The sequence below is a fragment of the Nelumbo nucifera genome, chromosome 6 (assembly GCF_055504915.1).
Source record: "Nelumbo nucifera cultivar China Antique chromosome 6, China Antique-T2T, whole genome shotgun sequence".
Taxonomy (NCBI): Eukaryota; Viridiplantae; Streptophyta; class Magnoliopsida; order Proteales; family Nelumbonaceae; genus Nelumbo; species Nelumbo nucifera.
Window position 1 is genome coordinate 28767623 of NC_142654.1, and position 19040 is coordinate 28786662.

Consider the following 19040-nt stretch of genomic DNA (forward strand, 5'->3'; position numbering starts at 1 on the left):
TATAACTAGAATTGATTTTAGAGACTGAAAAAAAAAAAAATTGCCACATCTACAAAGAACTCAACAGAACCGAACGTTGTGTTTGGTTTGACAGAAAATAAAAGAGAAAAAAAAATGTTGTCGGAAAGGTTGTTAATAAATTTTGTGAAATTTCTTAGGCTTCGTTTGGGAAGATGCAAATGCTGGTTCAGTTCTGCTAGTGTTTGGCAAGAATGCATTTGTGTATTGATAATGACAACAAATACAGATTCTAAGACATGTTTGCATTGAAAACAAGAGCAAAGTTTGCATCTAAAAAGTGGATGTAAACTTTGCACTCAAAGTTGATCAATGTTAAAAGGGTATATTCCAGTCTTGGGACATATTTTCACCAATTAGAACTAAAAACCGTTTATCAAGAAAATAAATTTATCAATGCAAATTGCAAAACTAAACCAACTTTGCATTTGCATGGACCAGAGTACAGTCTACATATTTGTATTTGCACTCTTCCCAAATGGAGCCTGAACAACTTTCCCTGAAGTGTTTCTCTCAATATTCAATCAAACCAAATACAGCCCAAATTAAAATTGGGTGAAGTAAAATCTGGCAAGAGGGTTAGTTTTTTCCCACTATTTGCTCACTTTTTTGTTTGCTTGAAGCATGGGAAATACCTGTAGAAAATACTGTGTTCTTAAAGGAAATATTGTTGGCTAGGGTTACCCACTGCTACAATGTCAGGGAAGAGAGAGGAGGGAGAGTAAAAGCTCAAGTGGCAAATACGATTTTCTTCTGATTCTCTGAGTTGTAAATGCTCAAATGACTAGGAACAGCTTGATGCCCAGAGTTGATTTTCACGGATTGACCAAATAAAATTTGAGTGAACCAAATGAATAAAAACTGTACAAGAGTAAAATTTTACTCCCCACATTTGAGTTCCAAATTTTACTCCTCAAGAAAGAAAGGAAATCTTTAACATAAGAAACTATCATTTGGACAAAAAGTTTCCTCTTGTAGGTGGAGTTATGGATTCTCCAGGGAGTTAATTCCATTGTTCATATATCAAGTTTATGGTCCATTCCGTATTCCAGCTGAAATGCATGTTAGTTCTACGTGCCAAATGACCAAATCCTTCCTAACAAGCAGCCAAGCACTCACCAAGTCACCCTGACAGCCATCTATGCAAGTTCATCATGCATGAGCCCTGCTCACACCTTCCAACATCTCCTGAGCCATTTTTGCAAGCACATTATCTGCACAAGCTGCACAATCTTAATTCTAAATTCAACCTCAATGCATCAACCAGAAAAAGGAACAGAAAGAAGAAAAAGAAATATAAAGAATCAACCATTTAGTTCCACTATGAATTTATTCATCTTCTTGCAATCTCTCATGCTTCTCCTAATTGACAATTAAACTCATCTCTTCTTTCTATGCAAGCTCACCCCATTTGGCTCTGTTTTGCTTGTAACAGATCCTCTGGAATTCAAAACACCCACCCATTCATCACTCTCAATGCTTATTAATTACATTAATTTTTTCCTTTACTTCATCTAATTTGACACCCTTGTAAGAAAGCTTCATGGTGATCCAAAGTAAGTAACAGTAAATCAAAAACAGGATATGGTAGATTACATAAAATTGCAGTAATTCCTTCCTCATTGACGGGGATAACAAAGTAACACTCTTGTATACGATTCTCTGTACATGAGTTTATCCTGCCCGACAGTTGCAGGCAAAAATGTTACAAAGGGGCTTCTAATATGAGCTGCATCGGATAACACGCGCAAGCTGGTTGAGATCATTTTCTTCCCCTCCTCCTTCGGATTTGATATCTCCGGAACACATGGACCTCAGAGTCCTCTCTATTTGGTATCCTCCTCCTATGCTAACTTCCCTCTCTAGATGACAGCAATAGCTCTCAAACACGCTTACATTAACGTGCAATCTGAAACCCATCAAGAATAGAAAATCAACCTCTAATTTGTTCATCTCCTTGGTCGTTAATCCCCCAACCTTCGCAAAGTACGAATTCCTATAATTCCTGCGCGAAATTGGAGCGAAGAATTAAGTAAAGAAGAAAGAAACAGTGAAAAAAAGAAAGAAAGAATTGATGAACTTAGCAACTCACATGTCTTCAACAAATTTGGAGGCCACCATGATGGTGGTGATGAGAAGCCTATATACATTGCTTGAGGTGATGCGAAACTCAGGCTGGATCTGGCACAAGCGATCAATGTAGACATAGGCAACGACGTAAACTGGGGAAGCAACCCTAGTGTAGCGAAAAATCCTCTCGAGAAAGGACTGAATTGTCATGTTTGGCACCTGGCAGCATTCGAAGACATGAATTCTAGCATCTTTCGGCAATGCCCATCTGCATTTTCCCGAAATCCGTTCATTCCTAGCAATGGTTCTCTCGAGGAGAGAAGCAAGAACAGAGATGACCAAAGGGGTGCTTGAAGTCGAATCTTCTTGGGACGAGAAGGTGTAGAGATCAGAGCGAAGTTTTCTTGGGGAAATTGGAATTGGGGATGAACCCATTGTTGCTATAGCGTTGATTATCACTTGCAGGGTGGAGGAAGAGGAGGAGGAGAGGAGACGTGTCTGTCAGATGCTGGAGCTCTGAGAATGACTTTATACCAGAATAAAGAGGGTTAGATTTTCATTTACTTTGGGCGAGCAGTGAGCAGAGTGGGATCAGTCTTAGTTGTGATGTGAATAAAGAAAAGGGAGGTTATCAGGGAATGGATCGATCAATGGAAAGCGGTTGGAAAGGAGGATCGATCATGTAAGATTACATGTCTCCCTCTTGATCTTATAAAAGAAATTCGCCGACAGTGGGTAGGTTTTAATGTTTTATGTACGAATAACGCAGAATATTGCTTCTGATATTAATGTTTTTATCTCTAGCACCGTAGTAAGACTGTAAGAGGTAAGAACTAGGAAGGTGATCCATCATTCAAATAGATATTACCTTGGTTTTGTTTGGCCCACAAATCCATCAAACAACTAATCAGTGGCCCAGATGGGTCAGAAGAAGCCCTAGACCCAGGCCCAAATGCTGTATGAACAATTGAATATGGGCATTGTATAGAGGAGATTTGCCATTGTAGAGGGCAGATAGTAGTCATTGTTCCTCCAAATGAAGAACCCCATACAAGGGCTACAATGTTGGGTATGCAGCAAGTCCTACTATACATATTGTTTGGGTTATGATTGAACTAGCCCCGAGTGCCACATGTCATCTCTGCGATCGCTTTATCACCTCGTCTACGTTGGCACCATGTTATCGGATAAGTGAGACCAAGATAGGAGAGCATCATATGGATAAGGAGGACAGCTACGTCGGGGGTTAGGTCTTATCCCGAAAAATTTGGCGGGCAACCTCATCCCAATAACCCTAGAAGCCTCATCCGAATTGGACATGGATCTTCAGCTATAAGTAGGTTATCTCCACTCAACATTGCTCCCAATTGTTCGGCCCGATCACCTATTATTTTCGACTAACTTGAGCGTCGGAGTACTTACCCAGGGAATAGACTTGTTCATGGGCCGGGCCGGGTTGGGCTTTTACTCTTCATAAACAGGATTTTGTTAGGCCCAATCCCGAGCCCGACCCAACCAACGGGCCTACAACTTGGGCCCATGCCGGGCCCTAATAAAAAGCCTGAAGCCCGAGCCCAAGCCCGAAGCCTGACCTAACAAAAAGATAGATCGGATGCTTGTGTCTGTGTTTGCTGTCGGTGCCTATGTCTGTGTCTGTGTTTGCCGCCGACCAAACAATAAGAGAAGAATAGAACAAAAGGGCAAAGAGAAAGGACTCGCTGCCGATGCCTGTGTTCGCCGGTGCCTGAGTTCACGTCTAATAAATGAATTGAGCTGAGATTCTGAGAATGAGAAGAGGAACAACCGAACAATGAAGAGAGAGAGAGAGAGAGGGAGAGAGAGGATTCATAGCTGGTGCCTGAATTTGCATGACTCGCATCTGATAAATGAGCTACTGAGATCAATTTTGAGAGAAAAGGAGAAGTGAGAAGGTGAACGAGAGAGAGAGAGAGGACTCACCAGTCACCGCTGGAGTTCACTGGTTGTGCTGGTTTTGTCTTCCTGAGAAAGTTTGGCTATGTGAGACTGTGACCGAGAAGGGAGTTTGTTCGGCTAAGAAAAAGAGATGAGTGATAAGAGAAGGGTTGAGAAGAGAGGGATTAATATTTAGGGTTAGGGTTTAACTTATACAAAAGTCGGGCTGGGACGGGATTTTTTAGCAAATCCCGAGACCGACTCGTAAAATAATCGGGCTCAGGCTTTTAGGCCCAAGGTCAAGCCCGCGGGCTAAAATACATGCTCAAGCCCGTCTGGGGGCCAGCTCGTCAGGCTGCCTGGCCTATGAACAAGTCTACTAGGAAATAACTTCTCGGGCTTCTAACTGTTTTTTTTTTTTATTTTAGTTCTTGCTGCGTGACTCTATATTTCCACCTCGGCCTCGTCCAGTTGACAGGACTATCTAACTACAACCTCAATTTAAAAAACCTTAGATCGAAAAACATCACATATATTTACTTGATTTTAATCAAATTATTGGAATTCATGTAAGGCTACTTGTTTTACTTGATCTTACATATGTGCATAACAACACGTGCTCTTTTACTAGTTACCTGTATTAGCAAGTCAGTCGGTGTTGGTAGGGACCATGGTTTAAAGTATCGATAGATGTGATACGCGCAATTCGAGGGAGCGACACGCATGGTTTGAAATTGTTTCAGGTTTCAAATTTTGTACCATGCCTATCTCTAGGATTCTAGGAAGGGTATTTATTATTGAATATGGCCTTTCGTCCTAAATCCTGATATTTGGCATTTTGGTAGATTCAATGATCTGATACGTTGGGATATTTTAAATCTTGGTGGGACTGAACTTTGCATGAAGACAATGCAGGGTGTATATAAGGTCCAACGGCTTTTGGAATGAGGCCAAATGGCAATTGGCAATAGTTATTGGGTCGTCGGCATTGGCACCATGGTATGTGTACAGTGATATAGACATCTCTGTCAAGGGTCTCCGGGCAGTATAAAGGACACCATCTCAATTTACATCTGGATGCTTTAGTAAAGTGGCATTGAGCAATTATTTTTTGTCCTGAATTGAGTTAGCAGTTTTGTTATTGATTTACCTTTTATCTGGGTATCTCAATATGCCTTTATATAATTGTGGGAATAGGGGTTTGGAATTGGAATCAGATCGATCATTCTGGTTTTAACTGTTTGATTGGGTGAAATTAAATCTCATTTCTATTTTTGGTGGAATGACATTCTCTCATTTAAGAGAACGGTCATTCTCTTTTCCTCTTTTAGGAATAAAATTTAATTTCAGTTTATTCTAATTTTCATTCCGATTCTTGTCTGGACCAAACAGATCATGGGAATAGATCATTCCAATTCCAACTGCGAATCAAACAGACCCTAAAATTATATGGGGCCGTTTACATGAATCCTGTTTCACTAATCCACTCTGTTTGATGCCACATCCATTGGTAAACCGGTAAATAATATTATAGATCATAGGAAAAATTTATAATGTAGGAAATACATGATACCGGAAAAGATTTGACTATTCAAAACCTCTTGTGAATTTCCATCTACATTATATTAATGAATATATTTTATTTAGAGCATAAATTTTGAAGAATAATATTATGAGGCCCTCCAAGGGCTTCACTAATTTAATTTAATAGAAAAAAGAGGTAGAAGAAATTCAATGAATTTGATTTTTTTAGTTGGTTTTGATAGATAGAAAGAAAAAAAAAAAACAAGTGATAGTCATGTAACTAAAATAGAGAAAGAGGAAGGAGATATGGACGAGATTGTGCATTGATTTGCAAGTTGCAACTAAGATCCATACTTATCATCTTGCAGGTCTGGACATGTAAACATCAAATCTCTCTTAACTAAAGTTTCCTGAATCCTGAGAGGATTCGTACTTTAATGAATCATTTTCTGATATAGGCCCATATGGGCACAAGCCTAACAAACTGACAGACAAGGAGTCAATGACAAAACTAAAGAGAGAAAAAAATCTTAACCTCTCACCTTAAAAAATATATATTATAAAATAAAAATAAAAAACTTACTTCTATTCAATCTCTTGGGCCTGGGCCCATGGAGATTTCACCCTCAACTAAAATACCTTTTCCAAGAGCACTTTGGATGGTAATTGGATGGTGATTGACTGACTGATTGGTGATTTTAACGACCATCTTCATGATAATGAAAAATTCAAACAACCAATAAAATAAAGGCAAAATTTATGCTACATCTTGTGCACTGTGCAGCAAAAGATGTAAGGATTTTTTATGCTGCACTCCACCTCACAATTCTGATTTAAACTGTTAATTCAAAATTTAAAATAACTTTACCTATAACACCTATACCTGTCCGTAAAGTGACATCAATTCCGAACTGGCATCTACCCCAATTGTATAGTGGAGTTAAAATTTCTGAAAATAGACTAAACAGTAAAAACCCCAAGATGGAATCCATGATAATAAGGGCACCTTGTAAAATGTCAAAGTACTACACTTTGTGAAATGTGAATCAATAAAAAATAGGGATAAGTGGACTGCAATCCACCTCAAAAATCTAAATTATAGCCCCTTCCTAGTCTATTAGTAGCCCCCCCCTACCGCATACTGCCCGTAAATTTAGCATCAATCCACAGGCAGGATTCAGTTTATCCCTAAAAATCCTAACTCCACCCTAAGAGTGGACTGAACTATAAAAACCCTTAAAAAATAAATAGACTTAAATATAATTGATTAAGATTTGGATTTAACATACAAACAATATTAATAAATGCATCATAGTTGAACTTTATACATATAACCGTGTAATGGGATTTCAATTTCAAAGCAATTACAACAAATACAACAACAGAGTGTAGGCTCCATCAAGCCAATGAGAACCGGCCAGATCGACCAAGTATCTGTGCTTTTATTATGTGATATTTAATAGTAGTCAAATGAACTTGGGCCCTACGGTTATCCAAATCACAGAAATGCTCCACTATTAACATTCACGCCTGATTTTGTGGTCTTTATCATATACTTGGTTTATGTCACACTTAATCATATAATGAGAGCTATTGGACAATATTGTTTTCAAATCCTTTTCACTTTGATTAAATGGGGTTGTTGAAATGTCACTGTACAAGCCTGGAATTGAGAAGGGAAAGAGTTTCCCTTAATTCTGTTTGCGTCAGAAGTAGTTAAAAAAGGTTAAAAAATGACCTTTTACAAGAGAATGGGACAGACTTAGGCACAAAGTCAGTACCCATTTGATGAAATATCGTCTTCGTTTGGACAATGTCATACTCGTGAGCAAATGAGACACAGAAAAGATGATTCTTTGGCTTAAAACAAAGCAAGTAGGAGAAGCAATTTTGCAACTATTCCAAGCTCTTTTCTTTGCAACCCAACATTCAAGATTGTGACATCAATTTCTTTTCTTACAGTCAAATGAATTATTCATCAGGCTTCAATTACATATATTTCTGGCTTACTTCTTAAAATTTCTCTTGGAAAACTAGAAAAGAAAGTCTTGAAATGAAAAAGAAAAACATTAACAATCAATTACCATAAAATGAAAAAGGAAAAGGTTAAGAGTCTCTCCCTCGAGTTCGGCTTCCATTAATGCCAGTTCAAACAGCTTTTACAGCCTTGCATTAGGAATATCTCTGTACTTATGTGTTTTATTTCATGGAGAAATATTCTCGATGTAAAGTTGCAAGAGGCTGTTGGGATAGTGTGAGCACGAACTTGCCCTGACCGAAGCCGATGTCCTCTCCCTCGGTCATAGACTCCTGGTTAGCCTATTAAGTTGCAACAAATTAATTATAATCCATGCCTCATTATGAATAAGGTCACGGGAATAGAGGGTGCATTCTGTGCACCCGTGGGTGCACTGGACGCCACGAATGAGAGGCAAACACGAATTAACGGAAGTTTTCTCCGTTATTAATAGTTTGGCTGGTTGAACCGGCTATTGTTGATTCTCCTCCGATTGAACTGCCCATAAAGGGATTTCATTCAAACTCCCTCAGTCCCTCCCATTTCCTCCACTTCTTTGGTTCTCCTAGTCCCAGTCCTAACCCAGAAAATCATCCCATCAGCCACTCACATACACCGGCGTCCATAAGCGTGGTCCACCGACAGCGGCAAGAATTTCGATGGTAAATATATAAAAGTTCTCTCCAATCTCCCAATGACTCTTATTTCTTCTTCTTCCTCTTCTTCCCATCTTCTTCTGAGAATCATTACTCCTCACACCAGCAGTCATCAGTCGTCAGAACAAAGCTAATCTCCCCAAGCCCTAACCCCTGTTTCAGTAGATTAAACATCCCAAGCCCTAACCCCTGTTTCATCAGTCATTGATTTTCATTCAAAATCGAGAAACAATGGTGGGATGTGGGATGTGAGATGTTTTTGGTCGATGTGTCCTACATGTTCGTCCTTCAGATTGGACCTACCACCGGAGAAGATGAAGAAGAAGAGTCGAAGAAATTCTAATGGAGAGTCGAAGAAGAAGAGAAGAAGGATACGTCGCCGCCGCCAGAGCTCTGTTGTTGTCGATTCGCCACCAGAGCTCGGTTGCCGCCAATGGACAAGGGTTACTCTGTTGTATGGGTAGGGTTCGGAGGAGAGAAATGGAAGAAAGAACTGAAAGAAGAATCGAAGAAATTGGAAAAAGGGGCTTTCCGCGTGAACTGGAATAGACCACGTTAACGCTCAAACGCACATTAACGTTGACCTAGTCGACGTGTCAATCAGCCATTCGTGGGTGCACTCATCCAGTGCACCCACGGGCGCACAAAATGAGAGCTCACGGGAATAGGGTCTAGAATTGGAAATTCCGGTTCCAACTGTTTGGTTGGATGGAATCGGAATTTCATTCTTATTGTGGAATGGCATTCCCCTATTTGAAGAAATGGTCATTCCCTCCTCCTTCTTTGGTAATGAAATCTCATTCTAATTGATTCCAATTCTTATCTAAACCAAACAGGCTATGGGAATAAACCATTCTGATTTCGATTCTGACTATGAACCAAATGGACCCTAAATCATTTGTTGATTTTGTTCTTCACTCAAACGAATCTATAGGCTACATTGGGCTACATATTTATTATTCATCACAATAGCCGACACACACACAAAAGAAGAAGAAAACATGGATATGGGCCTATTAAAATTAAAAGACGTTTGGCAAAATCTTTTAGTGTGGTCTTTCGGGCTTTTCAAAGATTGGAAGACCAAAATTTGGTCTCTCTTTGTTTGATAATAAAAGACAAGGAATTAGAAAGATTTATGCCCTAAGAAACTCATGAAAGTCTAAAATAATACCCCAAAATCTCATTACTTTGACCATCAAGACTCTTAGAAGATCTTCTTAAAGAGCCTTGCCAAATGGTACCTTAATGTATTGTGAATTATAAAGGATAAATAAGCTTGAATTCCACTTTTGTGAAAAATAATACCTCAATAACTTCTCTTTATTACGGACACCAAATGTCATTGGAGGAACTGGAAAGTGATCAGGACTCCATTTTTTTTATAAACCACGCACATTCCAAATAAGGCGACAAAGGAATCACTTTTCATTGTCACAATTTCACAAAAAGTCAGACAAATAAAACTACTTTATAAAACAAGTCAAAACATAAGGGGTATTTTTGTCTTTTAAGACATACTTGTCGGTGATGCTTAGGGGCAACATAAAAAAAAGGGAGATGGCCAAATCACTCCCCATTATATAATAGAAATATTCGTATAATATCTTATCTAATTCGTGTATACTTGTCCTTAATTTTACTTTATTCCAATTTGGTACACAAAATAAAAAAAAAAAAAGGAAATGTATTCCACCTCACTCTTATCCACAGAAACAATGTATCATTGAAAGTGAATGCATAGGAAAGTTAAGACTTTTCCTTATGATTAATGAAAACAGGCAACATGCCACCCACTAACCGTAATGACAATAACTTTTACATGTTAATCGGTTGTTGTATTTATTCAAATGTTTCTTTTTCCTTCTCTTGCAAGGAAACAAATAATGGCGTGAGAAATTTGATTGATGATAAAATTATAGTATAGAAATTGTAATAAGAAACGTGAATAATGATAAAGTGAGATGTGATACATCGATCACAGTAAGATCTTTAATGATATCGAAGTCTTAATGGTAAATACATCTTGTAAAATTGTGAAACAATGAAAAGTAAGTAAATCATTTAACTGAAATTTTAATATACTCTATCTCATTTATTTATAAACGCATCGTAGTTGGGCTCAAGAAAAATAGTGATAAGTAACATGGTTAGCTGAAATTTTGATGTATTATATCGCAAAGCCTTTTTCGATCATGAATTCAACTAAGGTAGTGTTTGAGAATAATTAAAAGAAGTACTTGTTTTAAGAGTCGAGACCATACATTAAGTGGTATTAAGTGGTTTTGTGTGTTTGATAAAAAAGTGGGGAAGAAGTATTTTTTTAAAGAATTAATTCTTTAAAAAAGTGACTTCAAGTTGACTTTTTTTTAAGTACATGTTGAAGAAGTACTTCTCCAAAAAAATGGGACGAACTAATCCCTAATAATTTTTTATAATGCCTAAAATACCCCTGTGATGATTATACCTCCTGCTTCTCCATTCATTCGAACATCAAACCTAGGTAGCGGTGCACCAGTTGTAGGTCCACCGTCGACGAGCGGCAGTGAGGAAAAGTAGCCGGCGGACTTGTCGTTTGGCCACTTTCTTCTATTTTTTGAAGTTTTTTTTCTCATTTAATCAATTTATTTTTGGTTTTTTCTAACTTGAATTCCTTATTCTTTGCAAATCTACACTTGAACTGTCTGTTTTTTCGTAGATCTACACTTGAACTAACCGATGACAAGAGGTTAGTTTTTTCTGGGGTTTCGTAGATCTACACTTGAACCAGTCCCTAATAATTTCACAGATCTCACCGTTCCTGTTTTTTTCTTCCTCAGTCCTCAGCCTTGCCACAGCGGTCGAACTCTGGGATTGCAAATCTATTTTTTCTTCCTTAGTCATCATTCCTGTTCAATGCCACCACTCACCATTGTTGCTGGTTTGAACCCACCGCTGCAACGGCGATGATGAACAGGGAAAGGGAAAGAGTGAAGACTAAGGAGAAGAAGAAGAAAAAAAAAAAGAAGAAAGAGAGATGAGAGAGTGGAGGTGGAGATCGGAATGGATTCACCACCGCCGTTGGTTCTGTGTCGTGAGGAAGATGATGAAAAGTGGATTCCAGGGGGGTTCTGAAGAAGAAAAGGAAGAAGTATGAGATGGAGAGGGAGGCCAAAGTATTTATTATTTATTATTTATTAGGATTATTGTTATTGGGTCCACATGGCAATTCACGAGTGGGTCCATGTGGACTCTCAGTTAAAATGTATAACATAACATGTGAAAAGCATTGTATATATGTATGAGTGAAGTGAGGGCTAAAATTGTCATTTGCATCAATATAAGCACTTATGGGGAAAGTAGCTTACCAAACATCCCCACCCCAATAAGTACTTAAAAACATAATAAGTGATTTGAAAAGTAGGTTACCAAACAGTCTTAAGTGATTGTTAAAATAGAAGTACTTATGCAACAAGTACTTAATCATCAAACAGAGCCTAAGAACAATATAGTAATAATTAAGTTTCTCTTTGGATTGTGGTGGCATGAAACCAAAATAGAATTCCCATTATGCTATTTATTTCCCTTGTACATATTACATATTACAGTGGATTAAGGGGGTAGTGAGAGCAAGGTGCACGGAAGCTCCATTGACATTACCATAGAGAACTTGTACTGTAGATTTGATCCCATTCTACTATTTCCGCGTGTTCTACTTGTTTGGCCCTAATGTATGCATTGTTTTAAAAATGAATTAGTGAGGACCTGTGCGATGCACAGGATTTATTAAGAGAACGTTAAACAATAGAAAGGGTCATATAATAAAATACCCCTTATAGTTTCATGGATTTACTAAAATCTACCCTATAGTTAGCATTTTACTAAAACACCACTTATAATTTGCAATGGATTTAATCAATCTTCCATTAAATGACAGTGGAAAATGACAGTATAGACCCTAATGCTCATTTAAATAAATTTAATCAAAAGAAAATAAAAATAAAAATACCATTTTTGCCCTTAATAAGACACGGGCAACCACTCTATTGGCTATATTTGGTCAATTTTGCTTTTTATACAAAAAAAAAAGTGTTAAGGGTATTTTTGGAATAAAAAACATGGGCCTAATGGCAAAACAAACACTTCTTAATGAAAGGTTGATTAAGTAAATAAGTTGTAAAATATATGAGATGTTTTTGTAAAATGAAAACTATAAGGTAGGTTTAAGTAAATGTGTAAAACTATAAGGTGTATAGGAATGGCAACAGGGCAGGGATTATATTCCCCGTCCCCGACCCCGATTCTGAAATTAACCCAATCCCCGATCCCCAACGGGGATGGATTCCCCGTGGGTACCCGAATCCCCAAAATGTTTTCAGATAATAGTATTTTTTTTTTAAATAAATAAAAATTTTAAATTATAAATAATGTTTTAAATATGTTTTGATATATATATAATATAAATAATATAATAGTGTGTGTGTGTGTGTATATATATATATAATCAGGGTCGGAGTGGGGCAAGGACCTCAATCCCCTTCCCCTTCCCCGCCCCGCCAAAACAATCCCCATCCCTAGCCCCATCGGGTCAGGGAAGTCGGGTCCGGTCGGGGATGGAGAAAATTGTCATCCCTAAAAGTGTGTTCTAATAAGTGACCCTAATAGAGGGAATAGGGAAAATTGCCATCCAGTCGGGGTTGGGGATGGGGAAAATTCCCCTATTTGAGGGAATGGCCATTCCCTTCCCCCCTTTTGGGAATGAAATCTAATTCCTGACTATAGACCATTCCTTCTGATTTCAATTTCAAAGGATTCCAATTTTGATTCCAACTGCAAAGCAAACGGACCCTAAAGTCTTTTAAAATTTGAAAGTCGATGGGATTAATGCCCTTATGGTATAAGGAGAAAGAGTATTAGATTGAAATCCTCCTTTTTTTTTTTATTTTGAATCTGAGGGCTTTAAATTATGAAAGACAAACATAAATGTCCTCCGTTATAAACCCCAAAACTTAAGTGGGCTCGGATTGGGATTTTGTCAAAATTTAAATGGGCCCAGCTTAAAATCCCAGCCTTAATGCAGTGTAAAACCCTAAAATTGGGTCTATTGTATTTTATAACTTCTGCAATGCTTTCATTTTAATTTATCGCAATCATTACTTGGCCACTATAGATAAATACATCAAAAAATGTACGACATTATAGGAATTAAGAATCTCAGCCAAGCAAAGCCTGGCTTGAGGCATATCTTACTATGTTGAGTTGGGCTTCTGTCCAGCCCACTGGGCTGAGATTGAGCTATGGGCTACACCCAGCAGCTGACCTATAACCATAGCGGCCGAACAGATTTACACCTCTAAACCCCATTAGCTTGACTGAAATAGAAAAATCAGAGGTGCAAATTGGATATCCAATTTGAAGAATTTACACTGCATTGCACCCTCGATTTCACGCCAGGTGCATTCAAATTTTAACAAATGCTCAACTCGAACCCGCCCAAATTACAACCTTTAATAAAAATTCTGGCTTTTTCATTGGGATTAGGGTTTCATCAGCTCAAATTGACTTAGGGTTGATATCAACCTAACTAAGACCAACCTGGTTCTGGTTAGCACATCTTCTTTGTTTGTTCTTGTCAATTTATGTTGAATTAATGATTTATCTCTGAGGCTGTCTTTGGTTTGAAGGAAAAGGTAGGGAAAGGTCCCTACATTTCCCTTCCTTTCCCTACCTTTTCCTTCAAACCACCAAGCCTGAAGGTTAGTGGAAGGAAAGTAGAGGGTGTGATTGTGAGACGGTGGTGGTGACTGTAACAAAGAAGGAAAGATAGTGCTCCACCTACATTGACAAGACTAGTATGAATTTCAACATGAGCTGTTTGATAAAATGCCTAGTAAGAAAACTGACAAGAAGAAAGAAGAAACAAAGGAAAGGAGTGCGAACTGGATTGAAACTGAAATTGATCCCTAAGGCTCAGTTTGGAAGGAGTGCGAATATAAATATGTACAGTACAAATACATATAAAATAATATAAAATGCAAGGTTTTATACTCTATATATTTGTATTTGTACTCCTTCCAAACTGAGCTTAAGACACAAATGTCCATTCTCAAGGTTTTGACTATTTTATTAATAGCATACTGCTGGGCCCATACCTGAGTCTAGTGAGACATAGTATGGGCCCTTTCAGGCCCTTTATCACAGCCCATATAATTATATAAACACCCCATGACTTCATGAGGCTCGAGTCTTTAACTCGTAGTCGTAATGTCACACAACGTTGCATTTTCAAATGTTTAGCATTCCTGATCTCTAAATGGGTTTGGTTTAAACTAATTATCATTAAAACGTATTCTATCAATGCAGCCAGTAGCCCAATTAGTAGAGCATTCTATAAAAGAAGGGCGACTCTATATTCCTCCATCCGAATCTGAACAGAAGATAGCATCTAGGGGTATTACTGAACCGGTTTTGGATTGGATTCTGTTCAAATGAAAATCAAGTTAGATGGATTGGACTGACCAATAAGACATATTGAACTGGAGCATTCCAGACTTAATGGTCCAAAGTATTTACTGGATTAAATTGGACCTGGTCCATCTGTAATAAATTCATATTGGACCTGATTGGATTGGATCAAATCCAGTGCAATTGAGACCCCGGGTAGCACCTTAAACTACGAACAATTACATGGACCAAAGCCCGGCCCATGTAACATGGTCGCTCAACCGTAGATGCAAAACTGAGTCAGTTAATTGGATCGTCTTGAGCTTAGTGAGACTCAGAATGGGATGGGCCCAAGGTAAATAAGGATCCAATTGGATGAATTCTAACAAGCTCTACTGTAGGATAATTTGTTTTGACATGTTTGGTACGAAGTTTTATTCATTGATGTGTACCAATTTGATGGGTTGGATATGGACTTGGTTCAATGGATTAGATTAAATGGTGGTCCAGCACTTCCACTTACCGCAATCTGAGCTTTTAATGTATGTACTTTTCAAATTCTTTGTGAAGTGGGCACCTTGGGCTTGGAGGACTGAGTCATTTGGGAACTGTTTGCACTGAGTTGGAATCTGCTCCCAACAAAATGCATTCCAATATGATCTAATATTGTACAATTCATCATGAGACTATGGGCGCACCATGAATTTGGATTCACACCTCACAGAGCACTCCTACCAATCTCACAATACATTGCAGCCATGCATTGGGAATATCTTCTCATGAAAGTATAGGAGATGTTCTAGATGTGTGACTGCAACGTGCTGTGATGTTGGTATGAATAGTGCTATGTGAGGAACGAAGCGGGATCTGCTCCTCACAAATGGGCGCCTCACAGGCACATTCACCGTGCATTGGGAACATCTCCCATGAATAATAATTAATAAGTACTAGAGATGTTCCCAATGCATGGTAAGATGTGCGTGTGAGGCGCCTGTGAGGCACCAGGTGTGAGAAGCAGATCCGGTCTCGTGAGGAACATATTGGGTTTTCTGTGCAATGTCAGTCTGTCAGGTAATGTTAGAATGTGTTGAAAACATTTTTTCTTTTTTGTTGAGAGCATATCCTGTCTCGCTCTAGATAAGATAAAAAGCAAAGGATGATGAGTGGAATTGGGATTTACTCCTCACAGAGCGTTCCTCACACCAACCTTACATGCATATCCCACCCTTTATTGGAAACATATCCCTATGAATAATAATATGCAAGTACCAGAGATCCTCATGATGTGCCACTGGAAAATGCTGTAAGATTGGTGTGAGGAGCAGATGTGGACTTTGTTGAATTGAGTGGTGGGAGTTTCACCAATCAGCTAGTTCTGTTCCAACTTCCAACTAAAGACAATATAATATATTGAACAAGGGTCTAACTCTAGGTTGGGTAAAGGTCAAACCTAGCCCAACGCAATTTGTTAAACCCTCAACCATGGGCTAGGAGTCCAAAGTCGAGTGCCAAAGTTTGAAGGATCTACATAGCATCAGGCCCTGGTCCTTAGGCCAGACCCCCCTAAATTTTATTAAATGCTAAATTCAAGTCCACCCAAGTTATATATACTCCCGACCATGATCCATACCTAACTTGTTATTTATGCTTAATGCTCTCTAGTTAGGTTAAAAAATAAAAAAGAAAAGACAAATGATACAGCGTACAAAAAGGTTTTTTCATATGATGTGAGAGTATAAAGCCCAAAAATAAAAAAAAATAAAAAAAAAGAATCAGCTATTTGGTCAGTTTAGGCTACTTTTGGAATTGATGTAAGCCGTCATCGGCGTAAAAGTATATAGATGACGTTTTACATCGAACTATATAAAAAGTGACTGCTTGAATTTCGAAAAGCGTGACAATAAAAGCGGAGTTTTACATCGATGAAGTCCTATATCGATTTAAGACGTAAAATTACACTCCTTCCAAACGTACATAAGACTGAATTGAAGTGGAGTTTTACATCGATCTTGATTTACACTCTTTCTAAATGTCGATAAAACTAAACTGACGTAAATGTTTATATGGATTTCAAACACAACCTCAGGTTGCAGGTTGTGTTTGGTTACAATGCAATTTTATTTGTACTAATACAAATGCATGGGAATACAAATGAAAAAAAATGCAAATTTTCATTTAATTTTATTTTGGGTTTTACTTTATTCTGCTTCATGTCTTAATTTAATTCATTTGTAATGCAATCAAACAAAATAAGCTAAAATTTGAAACAAAAATAGATCAAAATTTACATTCAAATCATTTGCTCTGCTACAATTTCGTATCAGTACAAATTTATTTGCATTGCAACCAAACACAGCCTTAGTTTCAATTAGGTTTGTTTTGTTTGCTATGCAATTTCATTTTCACCAATAGTACACTAGTATAAATGCATGACAGTCCAAATGAACAAGAATATATCATTTAAAAGCATTGAAACACCAATATATACCCTAGCCTCGAATAAAATGCATACTGGTGGCCTTGAAAATCAAACTACACGGCCCATATTGGATATTATCATATTGATACTTTGAACCTTGTAAATCAGGAATGAAAAATATGATTCACTTTGTCTCAGGTTTTACATCATTGTGCTTACTTCATCTGCACTGCAAACAAATAAAATAAAATAAAACCTAAAACAATAAAAAAAAACCAAAATTTGCACTCCCATACTTTGCACCAGCATAATTCAAAATGACATTGAACTGCAAACAAACTGGGCATTAACGACAAAATTAACACACCCATACAATTGGAATTAATCATTCTGGTTAAGGGTGACCAATGTTCTTCCATCTATTTATAATTGAACCAAATTGGAATCTATATATGTCTTACGTTTACAAGTCATAAGTCTGATAGAAGTTATTTTCAGATCTTTTTATTCATATTATACACTGTAAGTCATTTTTAGTTCAATTTGATTCGATTCAAATCTCAATAAATTTGCACATGGGTCATATTCAATTCTATCCGGTCCCTTTGCAAAATATCGAAATAAATACCTAGGCTGTGTTTGGTTGCAATGCAAATAAATTTGCATTGATACAAAACTATGACAGTGCAATTGGTTTGAGTGTAAATCTTGATTTTTTTTTTTAATTTTAACTTGTTTTATTTGATTTCAATAAAAATGAAGTAAATTAAGACATGAAATAGAATAAAGTAAAATCCAAAATAAAATTAAATTAAAATTTACATTTTTTTCATTTGCACTCCTATGCATTTGTACTAGTGCAAATAAAATTGCACTGCAACCAAACACAGCCTTAAGTGCAAATATATATATGTATTGACTATGATGCTGGAAATATGTATGATCTGGAAAATTTTATAACCAATCCATCATCATCATTGATAATCAATCAGGTGGGTTTTCATCAAAATTTACGGGGAGTTTTGATTGGTTTTAAAAATCTGCATTTATAGATATTAATGTAAGAGCGTGTGCTGCACATGTGCAAATAAGCATTAATCAAATATGTATTGAATTGAACTTTTATGATTTGTACTGAAACCAAATATAGATAAGCAGAAAGGAACATATCACATGCAGTATTAATAGTTTGCTTTATGTAGTTTTTCTGCTATTGAAGCTTCTTTATCAAGAAAGTTCAGTAAACCCAATTTGCTAAATCTGATTTATCAAAGGGAAAAATTATTGGGAAGTCTCTTTCTTTTTTATTTTATTAGAATAATTTCAATGCATTTGTCATTGTACAAGAGAAAAAACATAACGAGTAATTAAGTTCAGGACACAAGCATTCGCCAATGCTACTAAGAACAAAGCTATTTATATAAGAGCTTTCAACCGTCTGATGTACCTGACATTAACGTTTGGTGTTAGATGTAGGGGTGTTCACGGTCCAGTTTGGTGCGGTTTGGAGAAGATTTCAGACCAAAACAATAAATTACGGATTAAGAAATTTTTAAATCAAACTAAACTGTTTTGTTATAGAAACCAAATCAAACCAAATAGTTTTATTACAGTTTGGTACAGTTTCTAATACGATTTAGGGACTTTGGACCATTCTACGGTTCTTTTGGGTTTAATCCAATTAAAAAGCTCAAATAGCTCCCCTAAAAATTAAAAATTAAAACTTAAAATTTTTATTTATTATTTTATTATAAAATAAAGAGCTCATTATATATTTATAATTTTACACATTCCATTTAGATATATCATATATAGGGGACATTCTTTTTTCGGATTTTGAGAGGGGGGAAAGTTGGTCAATGGGACAAAAATATTTCAGATTTATGTGGGGACGGAGGAAGTTTATTTTCCTAGGTATTAAATAACTTTCCCACCTAGGGGGAAAGTTGCCGACACTTGAATGGGACAAAAATACTCTTTTTAATAATGGACTTTTATG

At 37.1% G+C, this 19040-nt stretch overlaps 1 protein-coding gene across 3 annotated transcripts; it reads right to left on the bottom strand.

Annotated features, from left to right (window-relative positions):
* Positions 1 to 880: 880 nt before the first annotated feature.
* LOC104598512 (cyclin-U2-1) lies at positions 881 to 2823 on the bottom strand. 3 transcript variants are annotated; one of them, XR_735387.3, is made up of 3 exons: positions 2111 to 2823; positions 1615 to 2023; positions 881 to 1232 (listed from the first exon to the last, which is right to left on the bottom strand). XR_735387.3 is itself a non-coding variant. In XM_010260616.3 (2 exons), the coding sequence occupies exons 1-2, from the start codon at positions 2521 to 2523 to the stop codon at positions 1738 to 1740; spliced, it is 699 nt and encodes a 232-aa protein (XP_010258918.1). In that variant the 5' UTR covers positions 2524 to 2823; the 3' UTR covers positions 1316 to 1737. The 3 variants fall into 3 exon arrangements, 1 of the variants encoding a protein (XP_010258918.1); XR_735388.3 differs by having other exon boundaries at positions 881 to 1241; XM_010260616.3 differs by lacking the exon at positions 881 to 1232 and having other exon boundaries at positions 1316 to 2023.
* Positions 2824 to 19040: the final 16217 nt, after the last annotated feature.